We start from the raw sequence: 21,635 nt of genomic DNA on the forward strand, positions 1-21,635 counted from the left end.
AGCAGCAAGTATGAGTACACCCCTTACCTTATCCGAAGTCCCTGCTGAAGAGAAAAGTAACGGAGGAGTGACTGTACTGAGGTCCACCTTTGGGCACGCCAGCCTCCACTACTTCCTTCGGCGCTGTCCTCGCGTTGCCAGCGGCGTGTCGCTCCTGTAGCCTCTCCAGGGTACACGTGGGTGGGAAGGACTGCCCTGCACTTAACAACCCCACGCTGCTTCACCCCTCTGGCAGATCACACCTTGTTCACCCGTCAGCGCCAGCAGCGGCAGTCACGGCGGGTGTTACGAAGTGGTAGTAGGTGGAGTGTGGAGTGCAGTGGTGAAGTGGTGGAGTGCAGAGTCTCCTGCCGCGGCCGCTGGAGTGAGAACAGTGGGAGTTTACCTGGCCAGCACCGGAGCCAGCCACTCAGCCCGTCCCAAGCCCCGCCCTCTTTCCCTTCCTCCCCCCACGCCCCACGCCCCACGTCTCCCCACGCACTACTGCTCATGCCCATGCCATTCCCACGCCCCCACGCACGTAACTCACGCCCATTCTGTCTCCGCCCCCCACGCCCTATCACGAGGACGTCTAATGTGCAGGTTCACATGTGTTATGACTGTTACAGGTCTTTTCAACACACACACACACACACACACGGTACACGAATCTTATTTCACAAATAAACGATAAAAAATATATTTATAATCTCATATCAAGAAAACATCATTACAGCCTTAATCCTGGAAACACTTGAATACGCACACACGGTACACGTGTCTTTTTTACACACACACACACACACACACACACACACACAAAGGAGTTTCCATGTTCTCTGTGTCCCAGATACTCTCTTGGTGCCAAAATTATGAGTATGTAACTATTTCTTGCACTTCTCATCAGTAAATATATATGTAATTATGGAAACTGATGTAATTGCAAAGGGCATAAAGGATAAAAGAGAATTAAAGGCAAATTTTGTCATTTCTTAAAGTAGAGAACAAAGAGGAAAGTATAAAAATTGCTGAAAATTTAAAAAGTTATAGAAGAATTTAGTTTAGCAGTGAACGGGTTAATAATAATAATAATAATAATAATAATAATAATAATAATAATAATAATAACAATAATAATAATAACAATAATAATGAAAAAAATTTTGTTTACCTATGAATGAGATGAAAAGACTAATAATAATAACAACAACAACACAGAAGGGAAGGTTAAGGAATAATAACACACACAAATCAATCTTGCTTGCACTATGACAGATTCATGCCAGTCTGTCATCAAATTTATTTACAACGCTCCTGACCGCTGCTGGGGCGCGAGGCAGGCGGGGGCTGGGTACACTCGTCTTGATCAGCGACGACAGCGATGGCTAAAGCATTCAGTACTAAGGGAAAAAGGACTTTAGCATAAACACAATGAGAATGATTAATGAAAGTGCTTGGTATTAGGTATTTGTGGGGGATATATTGGTGTTAGGCAAGGATTTAATGAGAATTATATATGAAAGTGTTTGTGTTGAGTTGGAAAGCATTCAATACCAAGGGAAAAAGGACTTTAGCGTAAACACAATGAGGATGATTAATGAAAGTGCTTGGTATTAGGTATTTGTGTGGGGATACATTGATGTTAAGCATAAACGTAATGAGAAAATGATATAGGAAAATTGTTGTTGAGAGTCAGGTGTTTGTTACAGAGGAAATATTGATGTTAGCATAAATATGGTAATAGTAAACAGGGAATTAATGTTTATACAATTATTAATGAAATTGCTTGTCAATGAGTGCAGTGAAGAGCATTAGTCACTGAATGAAAATTACCAGTATGAACATAGAACAGAATGACTGATGATAAAAAAAATATATATTCATGATAGACAGATCAATGAATTTACTTTGTCATTGAGCGGTGCTTTTGTTATGCCAGAATTGACTAAAGTTTTGTAATGGAGAGAGTAATTACCAAGTTGCTGTTTTCTGACAAACATACAAAAAGTTAGCTGATCGTCTTTATATTGACAAGCTGCAACGTAACACTTTATCCCAAGGCAGTGATGGTAAAAGAGTTGGCAGAAATGTAAGAACAGGAATAATAAACAAAACAAAAGCGTTTATAGATGAATATGTGCGGTATATGTGTAATAGATTAAGTGATGTTACTTAATAATTCCCAAGATGAAGGAAAAATTAATATCAGGCTTTTCTCAAGATAGCAATGGGAAAAAAAAAAAATAAGATGGTGAAATGTATAGGTGTGAAAATATACAATAAATGGAGAGGTTACATATTTCTCAAGACAGTGATGAAAGAAAATGTTTGGCATAAATATAACAACAGGAATGATAAACAAAAATACTTGCCATAGAATGTATAGGTGTGATAAATGTACAATAAATTAAGAATGTTACATAATTGCCAAGACATTGATAGGAAAATTGTCAAGTTATTTCAAGACACAGGTGGAAAAAATAATGTCTGGTATAAATGTACGAACAAGTGTGATAAACGAAAATGCTCGTCACAGAAAATGTATGCATGTGATAAACGTACGATAGATTAAGACAAGACACCTTACGTAACTGATGAGAAAATTCACGTTAAGTTTTCTCAAGACACAGGTGAATAAACATTTGAATGTATAGATGTGACGAACTGACAATAATTGAAGTCAAAACACTGATGGAAAATGAATGAAGAAATAAACAAGAGAATGTGTAGAATATTTAGGTGCAAGACGAAACAAACAGAACATATTGCACTTTGTAAATAAGCTTTGATGTAATGCTTATTGTCATTCATAGCAGTCAGCATTGCAAATCAAACTGATGAAAAAAACAAACACATTTCTGATTAATGAGAGCAGTAAAATGTTAAGCCAGTGTTGGTAGCTCTTGTGGTATCTTGCCATAAAGCTTATTGTCCAGTGACATGGTAACTTACAAATAATAAGTACACTTAATGATGAATGGTTGTAATTAGCAAACAAAATAAAAATACAACTAAGAAAATTCATGAAAGAAAAATATAAGAAAAACAAATTATAAATACTTAATGGTTTATAAATACTAATAAATAGGTACAAAATATACATAAAAATAATGACTGATGAGAAAAAAATATACACAAGAAATAATAATGACAAATGAAAGAATATGTCAAATAGATGCCTAATGGTTTAAAATAATAATTAGATAGAAAATATGCTTACAAATAAATGAGTGATGACAGAAAACGTTGGAGTATTAAAATGGGATGCACTTAAATGACAATAATATGAAATGTAACTTGAAAATAGCCTAAAAATAATAACTTATATACAAAGTAAACAAAAAATACATTAAATGGAATAGTTTGTAGACTTAAAGGATCGTGCCATCACCTACTACTACTACTACTACTACTACTACCCTGTTCCCAATATCACATTCTTAATTTCTTTCTTTCTTTTTTACTAGAACCATAATTATCTTTTATCTTGTTTTTTGTATCAATATTTTTCCTTCTTCCTCTGCTATACTACTACTACTACTACTACTACTACTGCTACTACTACTACTAGTATTACTACTACTACTATGAATACCATAATAATAAATGCATAGATATCCTTACTTTAACCTAGTTACAATACACAGCCTTTTGAGGTATAACTAATAATAATAATAATAAATAATAATAATAATAATAATAATAATAATAATAATAATAATAATAATAATAATAATAACAAAATACAATAACAACTAATATTCTACATAACAACCATGTATTCCTTACGATAGGATACACAATATGATAATATAATAATAATAATAATAATAATAATAATAATAATAATAATAATAATAATAATAATAATAATAATAACAATAATAATAATAATAATAATAATAACGACAATACATTAATTGCACTTAAACATTTAATCAGGTTTCAACACTGTCCCTCCTTTCCTCGTCCTTATTACAATTGTCTCGGTCCCTTTCCTCCTCCTCCTCCTCCTTCTCCTTCTTCTCCACTTCCCTGTTATCATCACCGTCACTGTCACCACCATCACCGTCACTAATGCAACCCTCGGAACTGTAATTCGCATAGAACACAAATGGATTTGCGAGATTATTAGAGTGATCAATTTCAGGCGCCCAGGACCTCCTTCGCGCCCCAAGCAAGCGATCAGCCAAGTCCTCCATCACTTCCCCGGTTAATAGGATAATCTTTGCTTCCGGCTTCCCAAGATAGCGCACCGTGAGGGAGGTCTTGGTGAGGCAGTCAGTGGAGAGGTGAGGGGGGTCAGCCACCACCAGGTCAAAGGCGCCACGCAGGGTGTTGTCAAGTGCCAGGGGTGAGCGGTAATCGTAGAAATAGAAGTCGCTTCCAAAACATGCGAATCTTGTGTCGTATTCAAGCAGGCTGACTGTAGGAGGGAGAGCGCAAGTGTGTGTGAATTAAATTATGTGAGAGTAATCCTCTGAAAATGCAAACAGGCAAATACAAGGATAACACATTACCAGCTTATTTGCCATCAATATAAGCACATTACAAGCTTATCTTAGTCCTATGAAAACAAATATAGACCAACACCTCACCCTGACACTGGTGTTCCTGAGCGCGTAGGGTGCGGTAGAGTGTGGGGCAGGAGAGGCAGGCGATGGCACCCTTGTCACCCGCCACTCGTAGGCATTCGGAAGCCAGGCGCTGGGAGGTGGTGTCGGAATACCAGAACTGACTAAGGTTCTGTAATAGAGAAAGTATTGTATCTGCTGTGGTCTCAGGATTGGAGAACAGTGTCAGTTTAAGGGGCAGGGGTAAACAAGTGTATGGTGTCAGACCTTGCTGTGGAAGTACTGTACCCTGCATCTGCATCTTTGGGATTACTAAAATAGCCTTACCTACTAATACTGAGACTATTTCTGGGCAAAAAAAATATGCTTTTTCAAACTGTGATCTACTGACACACTGAAGGAATCAGCAGTGAAATCAATGAACTGAATTGATCTAAACCTTACCTAACCTTAGGATGAAAATGCTGATGTCATTTCAATATTATCAAACTTTTCTCTTCCCTCCCATCACCTTTACTTACTCACCACTCACCCAGTTCTCAATAAAGGGGCCTAGAACCTCTCCTTACTGCTGGTCCCTCTGTCTTCCTTTTCCTCCTCCCTCTATAACCTCTCTATTTTCTCCCACCACCTTCACCACTTGAACTCCTTGCCCACTTCTGTATTTCCTCCTGCCTTTGACTTGAACTTCAAAATTGGCATTATATTAAAATTTTGGATAATCCTTTTTAGACTATGTACTCCTTAGTGACTGGCACCTTCAATAGGCCTCATTTCTTTAATCTTTTTAGCTGCCCTAGGCCTGAACCCCTCTTAAATTAAAATAACTCCAATAGGTTTTCCCCTCTCCCTCTCCCAGTACCTTCACTAATCTCTCATCTCTTCCAAGTAAAGGTGTTGGATAATTCTCCCTCCTGCATGTCTCTCAGTCTCTCCTGCTTCTCCTCCTCTATATAAAACTCCAGCTTCTCCCTATATAACCTTTTTTCTCTCCCAGTACCTTTACTTCCTCATCTCTCATCTCTTCTCAGTAAAGATGTTGGATATTTCTCCCTCCTCTCAGTCTCTCCTGCTTCTCCTCCTCCTCCTCTATAAATCTCCAGTTTCTCCTCCCTACTAAACCTTCTCTTTTCTCTCCCAGTACCTTCACTCATGCCTCCCTCAGACTCACCCAGTTCTCGGTAAAGGTGTCAGGAATCTCTCCCTCCTGCACATCCCTCAGTCTGTCCTGCCTCTCCTCTTCCTCCCCATAAAATTCCAGCAGCGCTCCGAGTGTTGCTGCTGACAGCTGGGGAACCTCCTCTGAGTCTTCCGACACAGAGACCGACAGGGAGATTGACTCGTCCTCCTCCTCCTCCTCCTCCTCTCGCCTCCTCCTCTGGTCTTCCTCAACACTGTTCATCTGTAATTTTTGTTTTTGTTTTTTTGTTTTTCCTTTGTGAGAGAAATTGTTATAATGAAATATGGTCTAATAGTCTAACCTCTTAATCTTTATGGAGCTGGTGGTGGTAGTAGTAGTAGTAGTAGTAGTAGTAGTAGTAGTAGTAGTAGTAGTAGTAGTAGTAGTAGTGGTGGTGGTAGTGGTAATGGTGGTGATAGTAGTAGTAGTAGTAGTAGTAGTAGTAGTAGTAGTAGTAGTAGTAGTAGTAGTAGTAGTAGTAGTAGTGATGGTGGTGGTAATGGTGGTGATAGTAGTAGTAGTAGTAGTAGTAGTAGTGATGGTGGTGGTAATGGTGATGGTAATGGTGGTGATAGTAGTAGTAGTAGTAGTAGTAATGCTGTTGTTGTTGATGGTTGTGGCAGTGGTGGTAGTAGTAGTAGTAGTATACTAGTAATAGTAGTAGTAGTAGCATAAAACAATCAAACTGCAATTCTCTAACCTTTCCTAATTTAACCCAAAATCCAAAATAACACCAATAAAACACCAACACAACAATTTACAACCACTAACAATACAATAAAATCCCAGAACCTGACAGAACATGCTTTCAAATTTTCACACGTCATTATCAAATCATTATTTCCCCCATAACCACAAAACACGCAGACATTTAACATAACATGAGTAATAGATAAAGAGTCACACTTTCCTTTAGTATAAATAGAATGGCTTGAGAGAGTGAGGGAGAACTACATGTGAATAAAATAGAGACTCACCGCAACACGTTCTGCAGATGACAGCACGGCAAGGAAAGGGGTAAGTACGGGGTCACATTTCCACACCTTATTTGCTTATTTTGATATATTATTCTGCACAAACTTCATAAAACGTACTATAAAAATAACATTGTACGTTTTTTGTCATTACTTCTTTGGCTATTACCGTATTTTTATAATTTATTTCATGTATGACTATTTTTCTTTTTCTTTTTTGTCAGTATCGTGAAGAATTGTCTATAATTCTAATAAAATTCCATAAACCGTACTTCAAAAATGAGCTTATTCGTTTTCCATCATCAAATTTTATGTTACTGTTGTATCTTTGTATTCTATATTAATTTATGATTTTTTTTTCTATTTTTTGTTGCTATGCGAAGTAGTATGAATGATTTATTTAATAGAAAGTACTATATAATGTACCGCTTCCGACACAATAATAATGACAGGATTAATTTCATATCATCAAATTTTGTGGTACTATAATTTGATATTTCATTCATTCATTGTTTCATTTTAGCATTGATTTCCTCGTTTTGAGACCTAATAATGTTGGAACTTTATGAAAAACTACTGCTGCTATTGCTACTGCTAATACTACTACTACTACTACTACTACTACAATATACAGCAATATTCATAACAACAATATAAGATGCTGTTCGACTACTACTACTACTACTACTAAATGAACCATAAAAGAACATAATGAGACACTGTTCTAAACCAATAATTTTCACGCTGTAAATAAAAGAAAAAAAATAATGCTGCTCCTGACCTTGTACAGACGCAGCCGGTGTTAGTGAGAGAGTGAGAGAGAGAGTGAGTGAGTGAGTGAGTGATTTTTAAGTCCATCCAGGGTGCTCCGGTGCTTCCTTTCTTCTCTTGGTGTCTAAATTATAAGGTTAGGAGTGCTCTAGAGGAGTGACAGTGCGCCAGTTAGGAATTTAATAATAAGTAGTGAACCAGCTGTTAGTTACTAGTATTCGGGCAGCTTACTAGTGCATGTTGCCTTGTATTTCTAGTAATTTTATCGTAATGCCATTGTTTATTTGTCTGATTCTTCTAGTTACGAATGTTGCTAGCTACTAGTGAGGCAGAAGCAGCTGTTGGCTTCTAGTTTGGCTTTCTAGTATCTCCTGCCTTGTATTCCTTGTGATCTTGTTTGAATGCTCCTCTCTCTCTCTCTCTCTCTCTCTCTCTCTCTCTCTCTCTCTCTCTCTCTCTCTGCTGTGGCATCGTACTATTTAGGAATATCAATACTAATGAGTCAGGAACAGCGGTGATCTACTAGTTTGACTTACTGGATCTCCTGCTGCTGCTTGTTGCCTTGTATCCATAGTTATATAAATAGAATGATGTTTTATTTTATTTCTTGTGACAACGTACGAGTTAGCTGTACCAGTGAACGAGGAACAGGTATTAGCTATTAGTTTGGGTTACTAGGGACATCTACAAGTAACTGCTGTCTTGTATCCCGAGCTATTTTATTTGAATTTTTTTTATTATATTTTTTATTTATTTCTTGTGACATACTAGTTAGCTGTATCAGTGAACCAGAAAGAGGTGTTAGCTACTAGTTTGGCTTACTAGGGATATCTAGCAACTGCTGCCTTGTACCTCTTGCTATTTTATTAGAATTTTTTATTTTTTTGTTTTGTTTTTATTTATTTCTGACAATGTGGAATGCTCTTTTTATTAGTTTTTCAATGTTCACTTTTTATCAGAATTACTAGGATGTCAGGAGCAGCTGTTCACTAGTAATTGTGGCCTTGTATCTCTTATTTTTATATTGGAATGCTAATTTCTATTGATTTTCAGGGATGTTAACTATTTCTTGATTTGTTGCCTTAGTTACATATAGAGTAGTGTTAGTTACTAGAGTAATAGGGACAGCTGTTCACTAGTACTGCCCCTGTGGCCTTGTATTCATAATTTGTTCCCATTTTTAAAGAGCCCAGCAGGGTGATGGGAGATAAGTTTGGGCTGGCAGGGGAGAGCAAGAAGTTCACTATTTGTTCTTCCTTTCTATTCCTTTGTGTACATATAATATATTCCACAAGAGTTTCTTTTATTTATTTATTCACTTTGACACATTGGGAGGAATACCAGATTAGGACATGAGTTGCTTAAGCTTTTAATTACTGTCATTTATGAAGCAGCATCACCACTCCTTGAAAAATGCATCTAGTGTCTTGTTTCAGAGAGGTAATGCTGAGTGTGGCAAGCAAGGCAGCAGCAAGGAGCGTTTTAAAGCAGTCTCGTGTGTTCTCAGCCCAGCACAGACGTCACAGCCCCACCCACCGTGCAGCAGGAAGCTCCCCTACCATCCAGCAGGCCATCACCATGTCCTCATCCCCATCCCTGCCCTCCATTGCCACCAAGACACATGGCATTGAGAAGAGTGTGTGGTGAGAAGCTTATTTTTTTATGTATGAGGGGCAATGGCTAAGGGCTTAAAGGAGGGCAGAAGGAAGGCCCACTGAAGATACATCCTTAAAGAATAGTGCCAGAAAGATTCACTGAAGATTAAAGACATATTAAAACTTTACTAGATTATGAAAGTTCAGTCATAGGTGGGAAAGACAAAAACAAGCAGGGAGTTCCAGAGTTTACCTTGCTTGCGTTAATTTGTTGAGTGTGATTAGAATTTGGTAACTTTTAATGTCCTGCCTTGGTATACTTTTATCCAGCTTATTAATTCCAATTGGTGATATTTTTTTTAACCATGGTAGCTGTTTGATGTATTGTTTGTGAAAAGCTTACTTTTAGCAAGCTCTACTGGGAGTTACTGGAGTTTTCAAAGGGTGTTTTCATGGTCTTAGTGATGGTTTAAGAAGGGTTCTGCATCTTTAATGGGTTCTACTGGGAGTTATTTGAGTTTACAAGAGTGTTTTTCTTGATTCTAGTGATAGTTTAACAAGAATTTCACATCACTAATAAGGAAAATAGTAAGAACCTGACTAACTATCCCGACAAGCCTTGAAAATTTTAGATATTGTTTAAAAAATTTCATAAACATTAACTTGAGAAGCATTTAAAACCAGAACTCAGAACTGTGGAGTTAATTACTGGCATGACTGCAGGGTTGAGTTCATTCAGCTTGCCCTGGAAGTGAAGCCTCTCAACCTTGGCCAGGGCTTCCCAGACTTTGCTGCCCCAGACCATGTGAGGAAGGCCCTCTCAGAAGCTGCCGTCAGCGAGACCAACTTTCTGCTCAACCAGTACACTCGTGGCTTTGTAAGTTGCTCTGACACACACACCGCAAGGAAAAACAGGAAGGATATGCTTATGTATGTGTGATTACTGGAGGGAAGGCAGGGTGTAGTAATACATGTTTGATTATCATTAACTCACACCTTTGTAAGCCATTCAGTTACATGCCACAAAGAACAGAAGAGAGGTGTAAGTATATGTGTGATTACCATTTATGATTATTCAATTACTGAAGGTGCCAGAGTGTAGTTAAAATGATTATCCAGGTGGATAGGGAGAAGTGAAGTATAGCTCTGGAGGGATAGAAGTTTCAGAGACATACAGACATACAGAGATCTCAAAAGTGTAGTATAGAAGGCCACTTGGGATGTAGAGGTGAAAGGGAAGTTAGTAGAGACAGAGCACATGCATAATTAGCAAGAAAACATTTAGATAGGGAGAAATTAAGGGAATTTTCAGAAGGAGTGAAGTTTCAAATACATACTCATACATAAATAGATTTCTAAGATGTTGACTTGTACATGAGACACACCACAAGCTGCCATCTCCCTCAGGGTCACCCCCGCTTGGTCAATGCCATCTCCAAGGTGTACTCCAAGGTGGTGGGCAGGGAGATCAACCCCATGACAGAGGTGCTCGTGACGGCTGGGGCTTATGAGGCACTCTTTGTCTCCATCATGGGTGAGTGGTGGCCCTCCAGTGCCTCCAGGGATCTTGTGCATTTAGATTGAAAGATTCCATTTTGTATTACTTGTGAGGTTTTTTGATGCAATATAGATAAAGTTAAGTGGATCTTTTTTTATCAATGGGCCTTTTTATAGCCTTTTTGTTGCCTTGAGCCAAAAGTCTCCTGCTACATAAAAAAAAGTACTTACAGTTTTGCACTCTTCCTCAATCTTAATGTGATCTTCTGGCAGTCAGCTCACATAACCTGATAACTGATAGATGCTTGAAAGACCAAAGAACTTGGCTTTGGGGAGAGGAGAGGAGTGGTACATGTCACTTAACTAACCAACACTTTTCAGGGAACTATTTGAGAAAGTACATTAGATACCTGACATGTTCCCTCTGAGAATAATAAATAGAGTGTTGCTTGTCACTAACTAACCAACGCTGTTCAGGCAAGCATGTATAGTAAAATATAACAGATACCTGACATGTTCCCTACCACTCCCTCACAGGCTTGGTCAATCCAGGAGACGAGGTGATCATCATTGAACCGTTCTTTGACTGCTATGTGCCACAGGTCAAGCTGGCTGGCGGCACCCCAGTCTTTGTGCCGCTGCGCCCGGTGAGTGCCAGCAGGGCCACTCATCCCTTGTGTTCTGCCCTCATGTGATGTGCCACCTCTCACATAAATAGGACAGCACGTCACAAAAGCCGCATTGCTTGTAAACATTTAAAGTTATTTGCAACCAAAAAAAAAAGAAAGGAGAATTTATGATACAACTTAAATATTTGCTTTAAAATCTTGAAAGATATCTTTTCACATGTTCTCATTTCATTCACATTCATCTTCATGCCTCATTTTGTTAGTTTTTACTATTTTAAACTTGCATTTTTCATATTCATTTTATTATTGTTAAATTTAATCCCCTACGTTTCTTTTAAAGCATCTTCATTCACTTTCACAAGACAGGCAAACATCCGTGGTGGCAAGAGGTCACTGAGACAAGGCACCACACACACACACATTCATTCACATTTTATCCTACAAGCATTCTGTCCGACACCTCATAACCTCTTGGCTTTCAAACGGTGACAGAGAGGCAGCTGCAGTACCCAAGGGTCAGTAATATTGGTATCCTGTATTTGTGCTTCCCTGATTTTTCTTTGATCTCTGCTGATTACAAGTTGGCTTTATTTTCTGTACCATGTGAAGTGATTGAGACAGCTTACTGAAGAAGGAGGGAGAGGAGGAGGTGAAGTTGTGCAGGGGTAGGGAAGGTAATGAGCTGGTTTGTGGAGAGGGAAAGAAGGTGGTGGTGAGGTTCTGTAAGAGCAAGGAAGGAAAAACTGCTACATTTAAAGAGATACAGAAAGATGTATTGACAGGAACAAGTAAAAGGCATCTGATATACCCTCTCTCTTAAAAATTTAAAGAACACAGGTCAAAATACACCAGACAACATCATTAATCTTTTCCTTCATTTACAGAAAAAGACGGAAGGAGTGACAAGCTCAGCAGACTGGGTGCTGGATCCTGCCGAGCTTGCTGCTGCCTTCAACAGCAAGACTAAGGCTATTGTGGTGAACACTCCCAATAACCCACTAGGAAAGGTGTGACTTTGATGTAGTGGTGTAGTATTGGGTGCAGTGCTATGTGGGGCATGCATTTGATATATCAGTGAGGAGAAACTGGAGTGGATATGAATGCTAAGGAGGTATGAACTAATGATGGGAATTGTAATGTTTCTCTTCCTTGGTGTGTGGACTTAGCATTGTGTGGCTTGTGTTTAATATACCAGCCAGGAGAAAATGAGATGAATTTAACTTTATATTGTTACAGTTATATTTGGCCATCATTTTTTGTCATGAAGAAAACTGAAACAAAATAAATCATGACTGCTGTTGTTCCTTACAGGTTTATAAGAAGGAGGAGCTGATGATGATTGCTGACTTATGCAAGAAATACAACAGTGTTGCAATAATGGATGAAGTGTATGAATGGATGACGTACACCGGCCAGGAACACTGCAGGATGGGTGAGTGGCTCTGTCATTAACTGTCTGTTGCTTGTCACATGTGTGTAAGTCTCTGATACTTCCAACCAAGACTCACTCATTAACTGTCTGTTGGCTGTCACATGTGTAAGTCTCTGATACTTGCAGCTGTGACTCACTCTTATTAAGTGTCTGTTGGTTATTACAGGTACAGGGTGTAACAGGAGTTTTGTGGATATTGCTAGAAGTGAAAATGTGAATTGTTCAATCATGTTTTATACAAGTTTTGTAGCACTGCAGTATCCCACAACAAGACAAGTGGTATTAATGAATCAGCAATTTACTAAAAAACATAATAGAAGGATAGCATGGATGTGATTAACGACAAATAAAATAATGTGCCACATGGCGCCATGCTGCCCAGGCAGAGAGGGGCCAGAAGGAAAGCTAGCATCAAATCAGTTGATTACCAGTTAGTCACTTACAGTTTCACACCAAGACTGTGACAGTGAATGCATTTCACACCAAGACTGTGACAGTGAACACATTGCACAACAAGACTGTGACACTGAATATGTTTTCATAACTTTGAGAAAAAAACTAACAGCAGTGCCACACACGTTCAGTAATGTGAAGTATTATTTCATTCCATCATTAAGTACAGTCATGCTACCCTTGTGTAATGTTTATCAGTAAATCACCTATTTATTAATATCACTTATCATGGGATACTGCAGTGCTCCAAAACTTGTACAAATCATGATTGAATAATTCACAATCTCACTGCCATGGACACCCACTCAACCCAGCTGTTGTGTTTGTCCCCCCACCCTAACTTGAATCTCCCAACATGGCTAAACACCCCAACATGTATATGTCCTTAGAACATTTTTGGCTTACAATAACCTGTACTCTTACCTCTACTAACATCTACAGAAGCTTGTGCTACACCCTTTATGTCTTTTGTGCTTGCAACAATGGCTGTCTCTTGCATTAACAGTTTTGGTTGTTATCTCTTTTATGCTTGCAATTGTACTCTTGTACCTTCAGATCTAGGAAACATGTAATCTTTATTGTCATTATGTAAAGAAGTGTGTGTGTGTGTGTGTGTGTGTGTGTGTAAAGAGCCCTGGTGCTGGTCCATTCCAGCCACCCTTCCTGGAATGTGGGACAGATGCATCACCATTGGCTCAGCTGGCAAGACCTTCTCCGTGACTGGCTGGAAGATCGGGTGGGCGTATGGTCCCACACACCTGCTGAAGGGCCCACAGGTCATCCACCAACACTCTGTCTACACCTGCACCACTCCTGTTCAGGTGTGTAGTGATGAGGAATATACAAACTAACATCCATCATATAAAAAAATATGACTGATAGAAATTAATTAAAAATACATTCATTATACATCAGTATAAAGAAAATCTATAATCTTAAGAAGGACCTTTAAGAAAGAAAAAGGATTAAAAGAATAGATTCTAAGGTGTCTAGGTACTGTAATGCTCAAAGTAACTTAACAGGAAAGGTCAAAAATGGCTCATGATCAAAGAAGTATAAGTCAAATAACAGTAAAATATGATGAAATATTTAACCCCTTCAGGAGGCTGTGGCACAAGGGTTTGAGAAGGAGCTGGAGCTGTATGGCACCCCAGAGTGTTACCTTGAGTCCCTGGCAGTGGAGCTGGAGGTGAAGCGCGACATGATAGTCAAGCTTCTGATAGATGCTGGATTGAACCCTATCGTGCCTGAGGGAGGCTACTTCATCCTGGCTGATGTGCGGGATATTGGTCAGTGGCAGGAGTTACAATACACTCTTTCTCTGCTCAAGTCCAGGCATAAGTGTAAATCCATCAGAACATTGACTCATTTCCTGGTCATCTCTTTCTCTATCTGTTTATATTTGCTTTGCTTGGAAGTACAGGGCTATAACAAAACTATTTATTACTTATTAGCTATTTTATATCATTGCTGTTACTTGTAGTCAGTTCCTATTTGACCAGATATACATTTTTAAGTTGGCCAAAATCCACTTAGGCCTCTTTGATCACTTTAGCCTAATGTGTAATGTGTTGGGCTTGTGTTTCTATGAGTTTACTGGCAGGTTTGATTCTCAGTGAAGGCCTTGCAGTCAGTTTATCCCACAGCCTTAAGATCAGTGCCCAGTGACTTCATTCCAGAGCAGAGTATATGATAACCTTATTTCTGTGTGTCTTGACAAATGTTCAATCCCAATAAAAAGCCTCTAACAGTCAGTTTGCCTTCAGTTCAGCACCCAGTGATAACATGATAACCTTATTTCTGTGTCTTGACATTGGAAAGTCTCTCACTGTCAGTTAGTCCTGCAACCTTCTGATCAGTGTCTTAGTTACTTCAGTCCAAGCAGGGCATTACATAGCTTCATTGCTCCCTCTCAGTCAGCAAAGTGGACATCGGAGGTGACCCCAACGAACGGAAGGACTTCAGGTTTGTCAAGTGGCTGTCACGTAACCGCAAGTTGCAGGGAATTCCTCCCTCAGCCTTCTACTCCCCAGAGCATGGAGACATTGGGGAGAACTACATCCGTTTCTGCTTCATCAAGGCAAGTGGCTGAGTGTTGTGTTCCAGGAGATTGTGTGCAAGAATTATGTCATTTATTGCATCAGTTCTTGTTTTTTTTTATGAACAAAGTATAATGATGATAATGATAAGACATGTTCCTCTACATTAGTATCATTGGGGCAAGTGTTGGGATACACCAGGAGACACTGTGGGAGAATTGTTTGATTCATTGTATCTATTCTCCTTCTGTGAGCAAACAGTGTAATGGTGATGGCTGACACTTCTGCTTCTAGAGGAGGATGAAAAGAAATTGATCACTTTGTATGTAAACACCTTTGCTTCTACAGGAGGACAAGAATTTGCAGAAGGCTGGTGAGATCCTGCTGGCCCTCAAGAAGGACATTGATGAAGGGAAAGTGTGAGTAACAGTAGCATTGCAAGTCTTCCTCACAAATGCATAAACTCTATTTTGGTAAGACACAGTATACAGTAGTGGTTTACCTTTTATGAAACAAAATAATGGAACAAATTTGAGTCACTGAGATAAAAAATAATGTGATACTAGTTTTTTTTGAATGGAGAGAGAGGTTTGGAGATCTTTTCTTCTATATTTCTATTCCTATACTCCTGGTTATCTGCCTTATCTGCCTTAAGGAGACTTGAACCTGACACAAAGGTACATAAGAGTCAGTAACCCTACATGTGGCAGTCCCCATATAAAACATTACTTGTCTTGCCTGTCCTCCTATCATAAGTTTCTTTAATCTTTGAAAACTCTCTCTTCCACACTTGTTAGTTTATTGAGTCTATTCCAGTTGTGTTTTGTTGTGTCACCTCAGCATATTGGGGTGTTGATGCATCTTGTGCTGTCATTACTTGTTACTATAAAAATTAGTCTTTACAATTACTCCATTAAGATTATTTTGTCTGGTTGAATATATATGACATGGTGTGTTGTGCAATGCTACCTAATTGTTATGTATATCAGTAAATCTTATTTGTTCTTCATTTTTTGTCTTCTTTGCTGCCAAGTGTAATGTAATGTGTGGTGGTGTCAGTGAAGCATTAACTGATTCACCTGTGTTGTATGGTGTGGTGATGAAAGTGCGTGGTGGTAACAATGGTGGTGTCTGTAGTTATTGTGTGGTGATGAGTGTGAAAACTGCGGTGGTGGTGAAAATGGTGTGACAGTGTGTTTGGAAGTTGTAATGATGAAGATAGATAGATGTTCTGAGGTGGTGAATACAGTGTGTTCTGGTGAATGAGAAGGAAATGTGCGGTGATAGAGATAAAAATGTGTGTGTGTGTGTGTGTGTGTGTGTGTGTGTGTGTGTGTGTGTGAGGTTATTGATAAAAATAGATGTCTGCTGGTAAAGAACTTGTGTTAGGTCTGTGTTGGAGTCGTGTGAGATTATAATATCATCTGGGAGGGGTTGACAGGGCGGTGTGAATATCAACAAACAATAGGAAATACGAGTGTTGATGAGATGGGACGGGAAGTGAGGCTCCCCGCCCACCACGCCCTTGCCGTCAACACACAAAGGAGGGATGGCAGGGAGACTGTCATTAGAGAGAGAGAGAGAGTAGTGCGTGATGACAAAGATACAATGACAGAAACATTACGGATAATTACGAATAAATAAATAAAACACATTCTGCATCTATATAGAGAAAATATACGGTGCTCTGATACCATTTACATAAAAAAAGACGATTACAAATAGAATAGAAGCAAAAGACAACTAAGAAAATATATGAAAGACGATACAACAAACTTAACACCGGCCTCCCCTCCCCTCCTCTCTTCCCTCCCCAATACTATAAACTGTAAACAGATGACCTCAGCTTCCCCTTGACCTCGTGACCTGAGTGACCCAAGCCCCAGTTGTTGACGGGCGGGTGCAGCTGTGAGTGTTTAGGAGCAGCTGTCAAGGTGAGACTGGCGGGAATAGGAGGAGGAGGGAGAAGAGTGTATCTAATTTCCTTACTTTCTTGTTCTAGTGTTATAAATTTCAATGATTTTCCTACTCGAATCTGAAAAAAAAGAAAAAAATTGCAAGTTTTTACGTTGGATAGGAAATGAACGGGAACGAAGTGAAGGAGGGAGAAGATAAGAGAGATTTTCTAATTTCCTTACTTTCTTGTCCTAGTGTTGTAAGTATCAATTATTTTCCCACTTAAGGCTAAGAAAGAATCTTCCATTGTTTCCTTCTATTTGTCTATCTTCTCTCCGTCTGTATTCGTACGTCAAACAGAAAAGAGGAGAAGGAAGAAAAGACGATATAATTTCCTTACTTTCTTGTCCTACTGTTATCTATTTTCCTGCCTAAGACTAAGAAGAAAAAAATGACATTGTTTTTCACTCGTCTTCTCTCCACCCGTCCATTTCCGCGATAATTTTCAGTTTAGCTTCAAGCGATGATCGGATCTCGTCTTCTCCCAGGATCTTCATCACTTTTTTCAAGTCTCTTATGATTTGGTCGCCTTTATCAATGCTCCCATCACGGGACCTCTATCTTTACATCTTCCTCTTCCCGGACGGAGAGAAAGAGGGGGAGAGAATGGCGTGGTTATCAGAGTAAGGCAGAGAGAGAGGGATGCTGTACGGGTGACGCCTCTCTCTCTCTCTCTCTCTCTCTCTCTCTCTCTCATTAAAGCATTAAATGAGACTGTCCCATTCAAGGTGACACGGCCGGGTTGGTTCACAGCTCTCCGCGCTAACAAGGGAAACATGCAGTGATACACACTTCCCTTTACTACTGGCAGGCTAACGCGGCACGCTTCCCCGTACACCGTCACAGGGTCACGACACACAATGACAGCCACGGTGACGCCGCCAGCCCATTGACAAACGCAGGAAGTGTCAGACAGGGATGGATTAAGACGATACTTCTTTTTTTTTCTAATACACTGTGGGTTCTTATAAGGAAGGCTTTTCTTGGGCCACTTATATGATTAGTCGGGTTTTCAAAGGTGTTTTTTCTTAGGTGTTAGAATTTTTGCTAAATTATCACTAGTTTCGTAAAAAAAATTTGGAAATGGCACGTTTTCAAATCCCGCCGAAGTGATCAGTCGGGTTTTCAAAGGTGTTTCTTTTCATTAATGGTGTTGGAATCTTTGTCAGATTCACGACACACCTAATAATCCCTGTAATTTCCATGAAAGGCTCTTCGATTATCATTAGCATCATATAAAAAAAAAAAAAACTTGAAAATCTTAGCAACTTCCTCTACACCTTGTTAGATTGCCACTAGCATCATGAAACACTTGAAACACTATTTACCTTCACTACAGCATGTTAGATTATCCATCATTATGAAAACGCTTGAAAAATCTCAATATCATTCCAACTTAGATTATCATTAGCATCATGAAAACACTTAAAAACCCAGTAACCCTGAGAGCCTGTTAGACTATCACTATCATTCAAAACCGTTACGTAACTTTCACTAAAACCTGTTAAAAGTATTCGAGGCAGGACGCTGGTGTGTTTGAGAATGGGCGGCTTGCCTTGAACGCGGCGACGAATGCAAATCACATAAGCTTACTCATACTCAAATCAGCCGCGTGTTGAGGCATAAGAGGCGGGAGGCGGAGTCATGATGCAGTAAGAGGGAGGGACGCGGTTATGACGCTACACGCCTCGCTCAGTAAGACTAGTGATTACCAGTATTTTGGCTGTAAGGTGGCCACGTCCGGTGGGGCTCCCCTCTGGGATTCATTCTTCACGCTGTAATCGCCGGGAAGAGGGAAGGAGGAGAGGGTCTTGAGGAGGAGGAAGGGAACAGAAGGGGAGAGAGAAGGAAATTTGCTCCTACAATACTAGTGAGAAATCGATGTGTTCTCTCTTCACTCGGTGGATGGAAGCTTAAGAAAGAAAGATTATAATTTTATCACCCTAACCCGGGAAAGGAAGGGAGGAGAAGGGGAGGGAGAAGGAAATTTGCTCCAACAATACTAGTGAGAAATCGATGTGTTATCTCCTCACTTGGTGGATAGAAGCTTAAGAAAGAAAGATTATCATTTTATCACCCTAACCCGGGAAAGGAAGGGAGGAGAAGGTGAGGGAGAAGGAAATTCATCTTGCAATACACACTAGAGAAAAACCGATACATTCTCTCTACTTGATGGAAAGAACCAATAGAGAAAAAAAAAAATCAGATCATCTTAGCCAGTATTTCATAAGCTGTAGTAGGAATTATTAGATTTGAGAGGCGTTTTCACGATTCCAATTGTCGTTTAGAAAGGACACCGCACCACTAATGACAAAACACTTAGAGGAACCCAGCAAATAGTCTCTGTGGCCTTTGAAAACCAGCAGCTCATAGAGGAACTGAAAGGGCCAAGGAAATAGTGTCTTGTCATCGAGTCTGTCCTTGATTACTTCCTTGTTCACCCCAGTCATCCCCCGCTGCTCTGCCTGCCTTGCTCACTCCTCCCTTCCTCCCATTAGGACCTGTAGCGCGGCCGGTGTTGTGAGGTAGATCCTTCACTTCAGGAGCAAGATATGGCAGTATAGTTCACATAATTTAAGAGTTTGTTAGTGATGCCTTTGTTGTGAAGCTTCTCTCTTTCTCTCCCCAGCCATTTCACTCCTCTCTTCTTCCTATTAGAACCTGTACTATGTCAATCCTTCACTTGAAAAGCCCAGCAGAATATGGCACTTTAGTTTCGTAAGACTGTTATCTTATCCTTATAGTTTGTTAGTTAATGACTTTTTACTGAAGTTTCTCTCTTTTTCTCTCACATTCTTGCTGGCCGCCCGTTTTCCTTCCCTTCCCCCTTCCATCAGAGCCCCTTCACCCCCATATCACCCCATCACCATGACCACCACCACCACTGCCTCACATTAGAGGAAGTTGACCGAGGGAGGAAAAAAAAATGTCCTGAAAGAGAGATTCACACCGAGGGAACAGGAAGTTTGCAACGTCTATGAGAGAGAGAGAGAGAGAGAGAGAGAGAGAGAGAGAGAGAGAGAGAGAGAGAGAGAGAGAGAGAGAGAGAGTATATTCGTAATAACACAGCATTATCGTAATTTTAGTATTCCGTGCTCAGTATTGTAATGATAGGAAGGCGCCAGGCTCTTGCACTTGAGTCTTGGGGAAAGATTGTAGTGTTGATGTGAGTGTGTGTGAGTGTATGAGTGTATGTGTCAGGCAGCAGTGACCGTAAAGAACGATGCCCGGAAGTGTCTCTGTGTGTGTGTGTGTATTTTTCTGTCAGTCTGTCTTTCTCTCTCTCTCTATACACACACACACACACCAATGACAAGGACACACAACACTGCAGCCACCGCCCTCAGCCGCCCGCAGCCGCCCGCGCCGTGCATGCAAGGCGGGGACAGCTGCAGGGCGCCCTTGTAACACAGCCCGTGGCAAGGCGCGGGTGGAGAGTCGCAGCTGCCCGGCCTGGGATGTGGCTGCCGTCTGCTCTCCGCCACACCTCTCTCAGCGCAGGTGCAAAACCCCACCTGCCAGCCAAACCCGCCGTCTTCCTGTCCTCCTCCTCCTCCTTGTCTTCCTCCTCCTCCTCCTCCTCCTCCTCCTCCTCGTGGTCTGTGGTTTGCACTGATTCGTCGTTGTGTAGTCAGATCCTTTCTTTTCTTTATAGTTGATCTCTCTCTCTCTCTCTCTCTCTCTCTCTCTCTCTCTCTCTCTCTCTCTCTCTCTCTCTCTCTCTCTCTCTCTCTCTCTCATCAGTCATCAACTAGTTTCATAATAATACTACAGCCGCTCTGGTCCTCCTCTCGACCCCCCCCCCCCCTCTCTCTCTCTCTCTCTCTCTCTCTCTCTCTCTCTCTCTCTCTCTCTCTCTCTCTCTGGATATCATAGGTGTGAGGGGACAATGCATCTCTACCTGGCTTCTTCTCAGTGATACAGGACACCCCTGGGACAGCTTTGGGTTAGCTCAGTGGTACCCCAGGTGATGATAGCACTGCCTTGCTACCCTTAGTGTTGCTTGTACTACATGTAACACTCAAAGTCACTGGTGTACTTTGGGTGTAGTGTTTCTGTTTCTTCTTTCTTCTTTTCTTTTTCTTGTTTCTTTTTTTTTTCTTGTTTTACTCCTAATTTCGTTTTTCTTATATTCTTTTTTATTTGTTTTTTCTCTCCTTATTTATTTTTCTTGCTTAGTTTTGTTCTTATTTTGTTTTTTTCTTCTTTCTTTCTTTTTTTATTTGGCTTCCTCTTTTCTTGTTTCCTCTTATTTATTTTTTTTAATTAGTTCTCTCCTCAACTCGTTTTCCTTCCTTTCTTTTTTCTTTTTCTTTTTTTTTTCGTTTTCAGTTAAGGTTCATGCCAACTACTACTACTACTACTACCACCACCACCACCACCACCACCACCACCACCACCATAAATCAGTCTTATTCACTCTTGAATGACTAACTAATAGATAATTGGACGACATTTTGAAAGGCATGAGTTTAGCATTATAAGTCTTTCATTATTAGACATCGATTATTTTGTATATTAATGAGTTTCATGCTATCATATTTATCATTATTTCA

General features: G+C 40.0%; 3 protein-coding genes across 10 annotated transcripts in view; 1 reads left to right on the forward strand and 2 right to left on the reverse strand.

Annotated features, from left to right (window-relative positions):
* Positions 1-371, reverse strand: part of LOC135091736 (excitatory amino acid transporter-like) — a 49,875-nt gene extending 49,504 nt beyond the window's left edge. For both annotated transcript variants that reach the window (XM_063989656.1, XM_063989655.1), the window contains exon 1: positions 28-371. The gene's annotated coding sequence lies outside the window, so the exon portion shown is untranslated. The remainder of the gene's footprint in view (positions 1-27) is intronic.
* Positions 1-16,132, forward strand: part of LOC135091737 (kynurenine aminotransferase-like) — a 60,278-nt gene extending 44,146 nt beyond the window's left edge. The window contains exons 1-11 of one of the 7 annotated variants that reach the window (XM_063989660.1): positions 6,713-6,750; positions 8,915-9,121; positions 9,797-9,950; positions 10,481-10,607; positions 11,108-11,217; positions 12,084-12,206; positions 12,511-12,631; positions 13,739-13,905; positions 14,187-14,373; positions 15,001-15,164; positions 15,472-16,132. In XM_063989660.1, coding sequence (XP_063845730.1) covers positions 6,728-6,750; positions 8,915-9,121; positions 9,797-9,950; positions 10,481-10,607; positions 11,108-11,217; positions 12,084-12,206; positions 12,511-12,631; positions 13,739-13,905; positions 14,187-14,373; positions 15,001-15,164; positions 15,472-15,546 — 1,458 coding nt within the window. In that variant the 5' untranslated portion in view covers positions 6,713-6,727 and the 3' untranslated portion in view covers positions 15,547-16,132. Of the gene's footprint in view, positions 1-6,712; positions 6,751-7,389; positions 7,615-8,914; positions 9,122-9,796; positions 9,951-10,480; positions 10,608-11,107; positions 11,218-12,083; positions 12,207-12,510; positions 12,632-13,738; positions 13,906-14,186; positions 14,374-15,000; positions 15,165-15,471 lie in introns of those variants that run through there. The other 6 variants (XM_063989662.1, XM_063989664.1, XM_063989661.1 and 3 more) reach the window with 6 other exon arrangements.
* LOC135091739 (EEF1A lysine methyltransferase 1-like) lies at positions 2,345-6,768 on the reverse strand. The gene is made up of 4 exons (XM_063989668.1): positions 6,711-6,768; positions 5,725-5,955; positions 4,578-4,725; positions 2,345-4,405 (listed from the first exon to the last, which is right to left on the reverse strand). Exons 2-4 carry the CDS (start codon positions 5,953-5,955, stop codon positions 3,918-3,920), a joined length of 867 nt encoding a protein of 288 aa, XP_063845738.1. The 5' UTR covers positions 6,711-6,768; the 3' UTR covers positions 2,345-3,917.
* Positions 16,133-21,635: the final 5,503 nt, after the last annotated feature.

The sequence above is a fragment of the Scylla paramamosain genome, chromosome 38 (genome assembly GCF_035594125.1).
Source record: "Scylla paramamosain isolate STU-SP2022 chromosome 38, ASM3559412v1, whole genome shotgun sequence".
Lineage (NCBI taxonomy): Eukaryota > Metazoa > Arthropoda > Malacostraca > Decapoda > Portunidae > Scylla > Scylla paramamosain.

What these genes read in the sequence shown, in the direction of transcription:
- LOC135091739 (XM_063989668.1), bottom strand. Translation starts at nt 5,955, where the DNA reads ATGAACAGTGTTGAGGAAGACCAGAGGAGGAGGCGAGAGGAGGAGGAG. An exon ending in ACACCTTTACCGAGAACTGG is followed by an intron (nt 4,726 to 5,724) that starts GTGAGTCTGAGG and finishes TCTCTATTACAG; the next exon opens with AACCTTAGTCAGTTCTGGTA. An exon ending in TCAGGAACACCAGTGTCAGG is followed by an intron (nt 4,406 to 4,577) that starts GTGAGGTGTTGG and finishes TCCCTCCTACAG; the next exon opens with TCAGCCTGCTTGAATACGAC.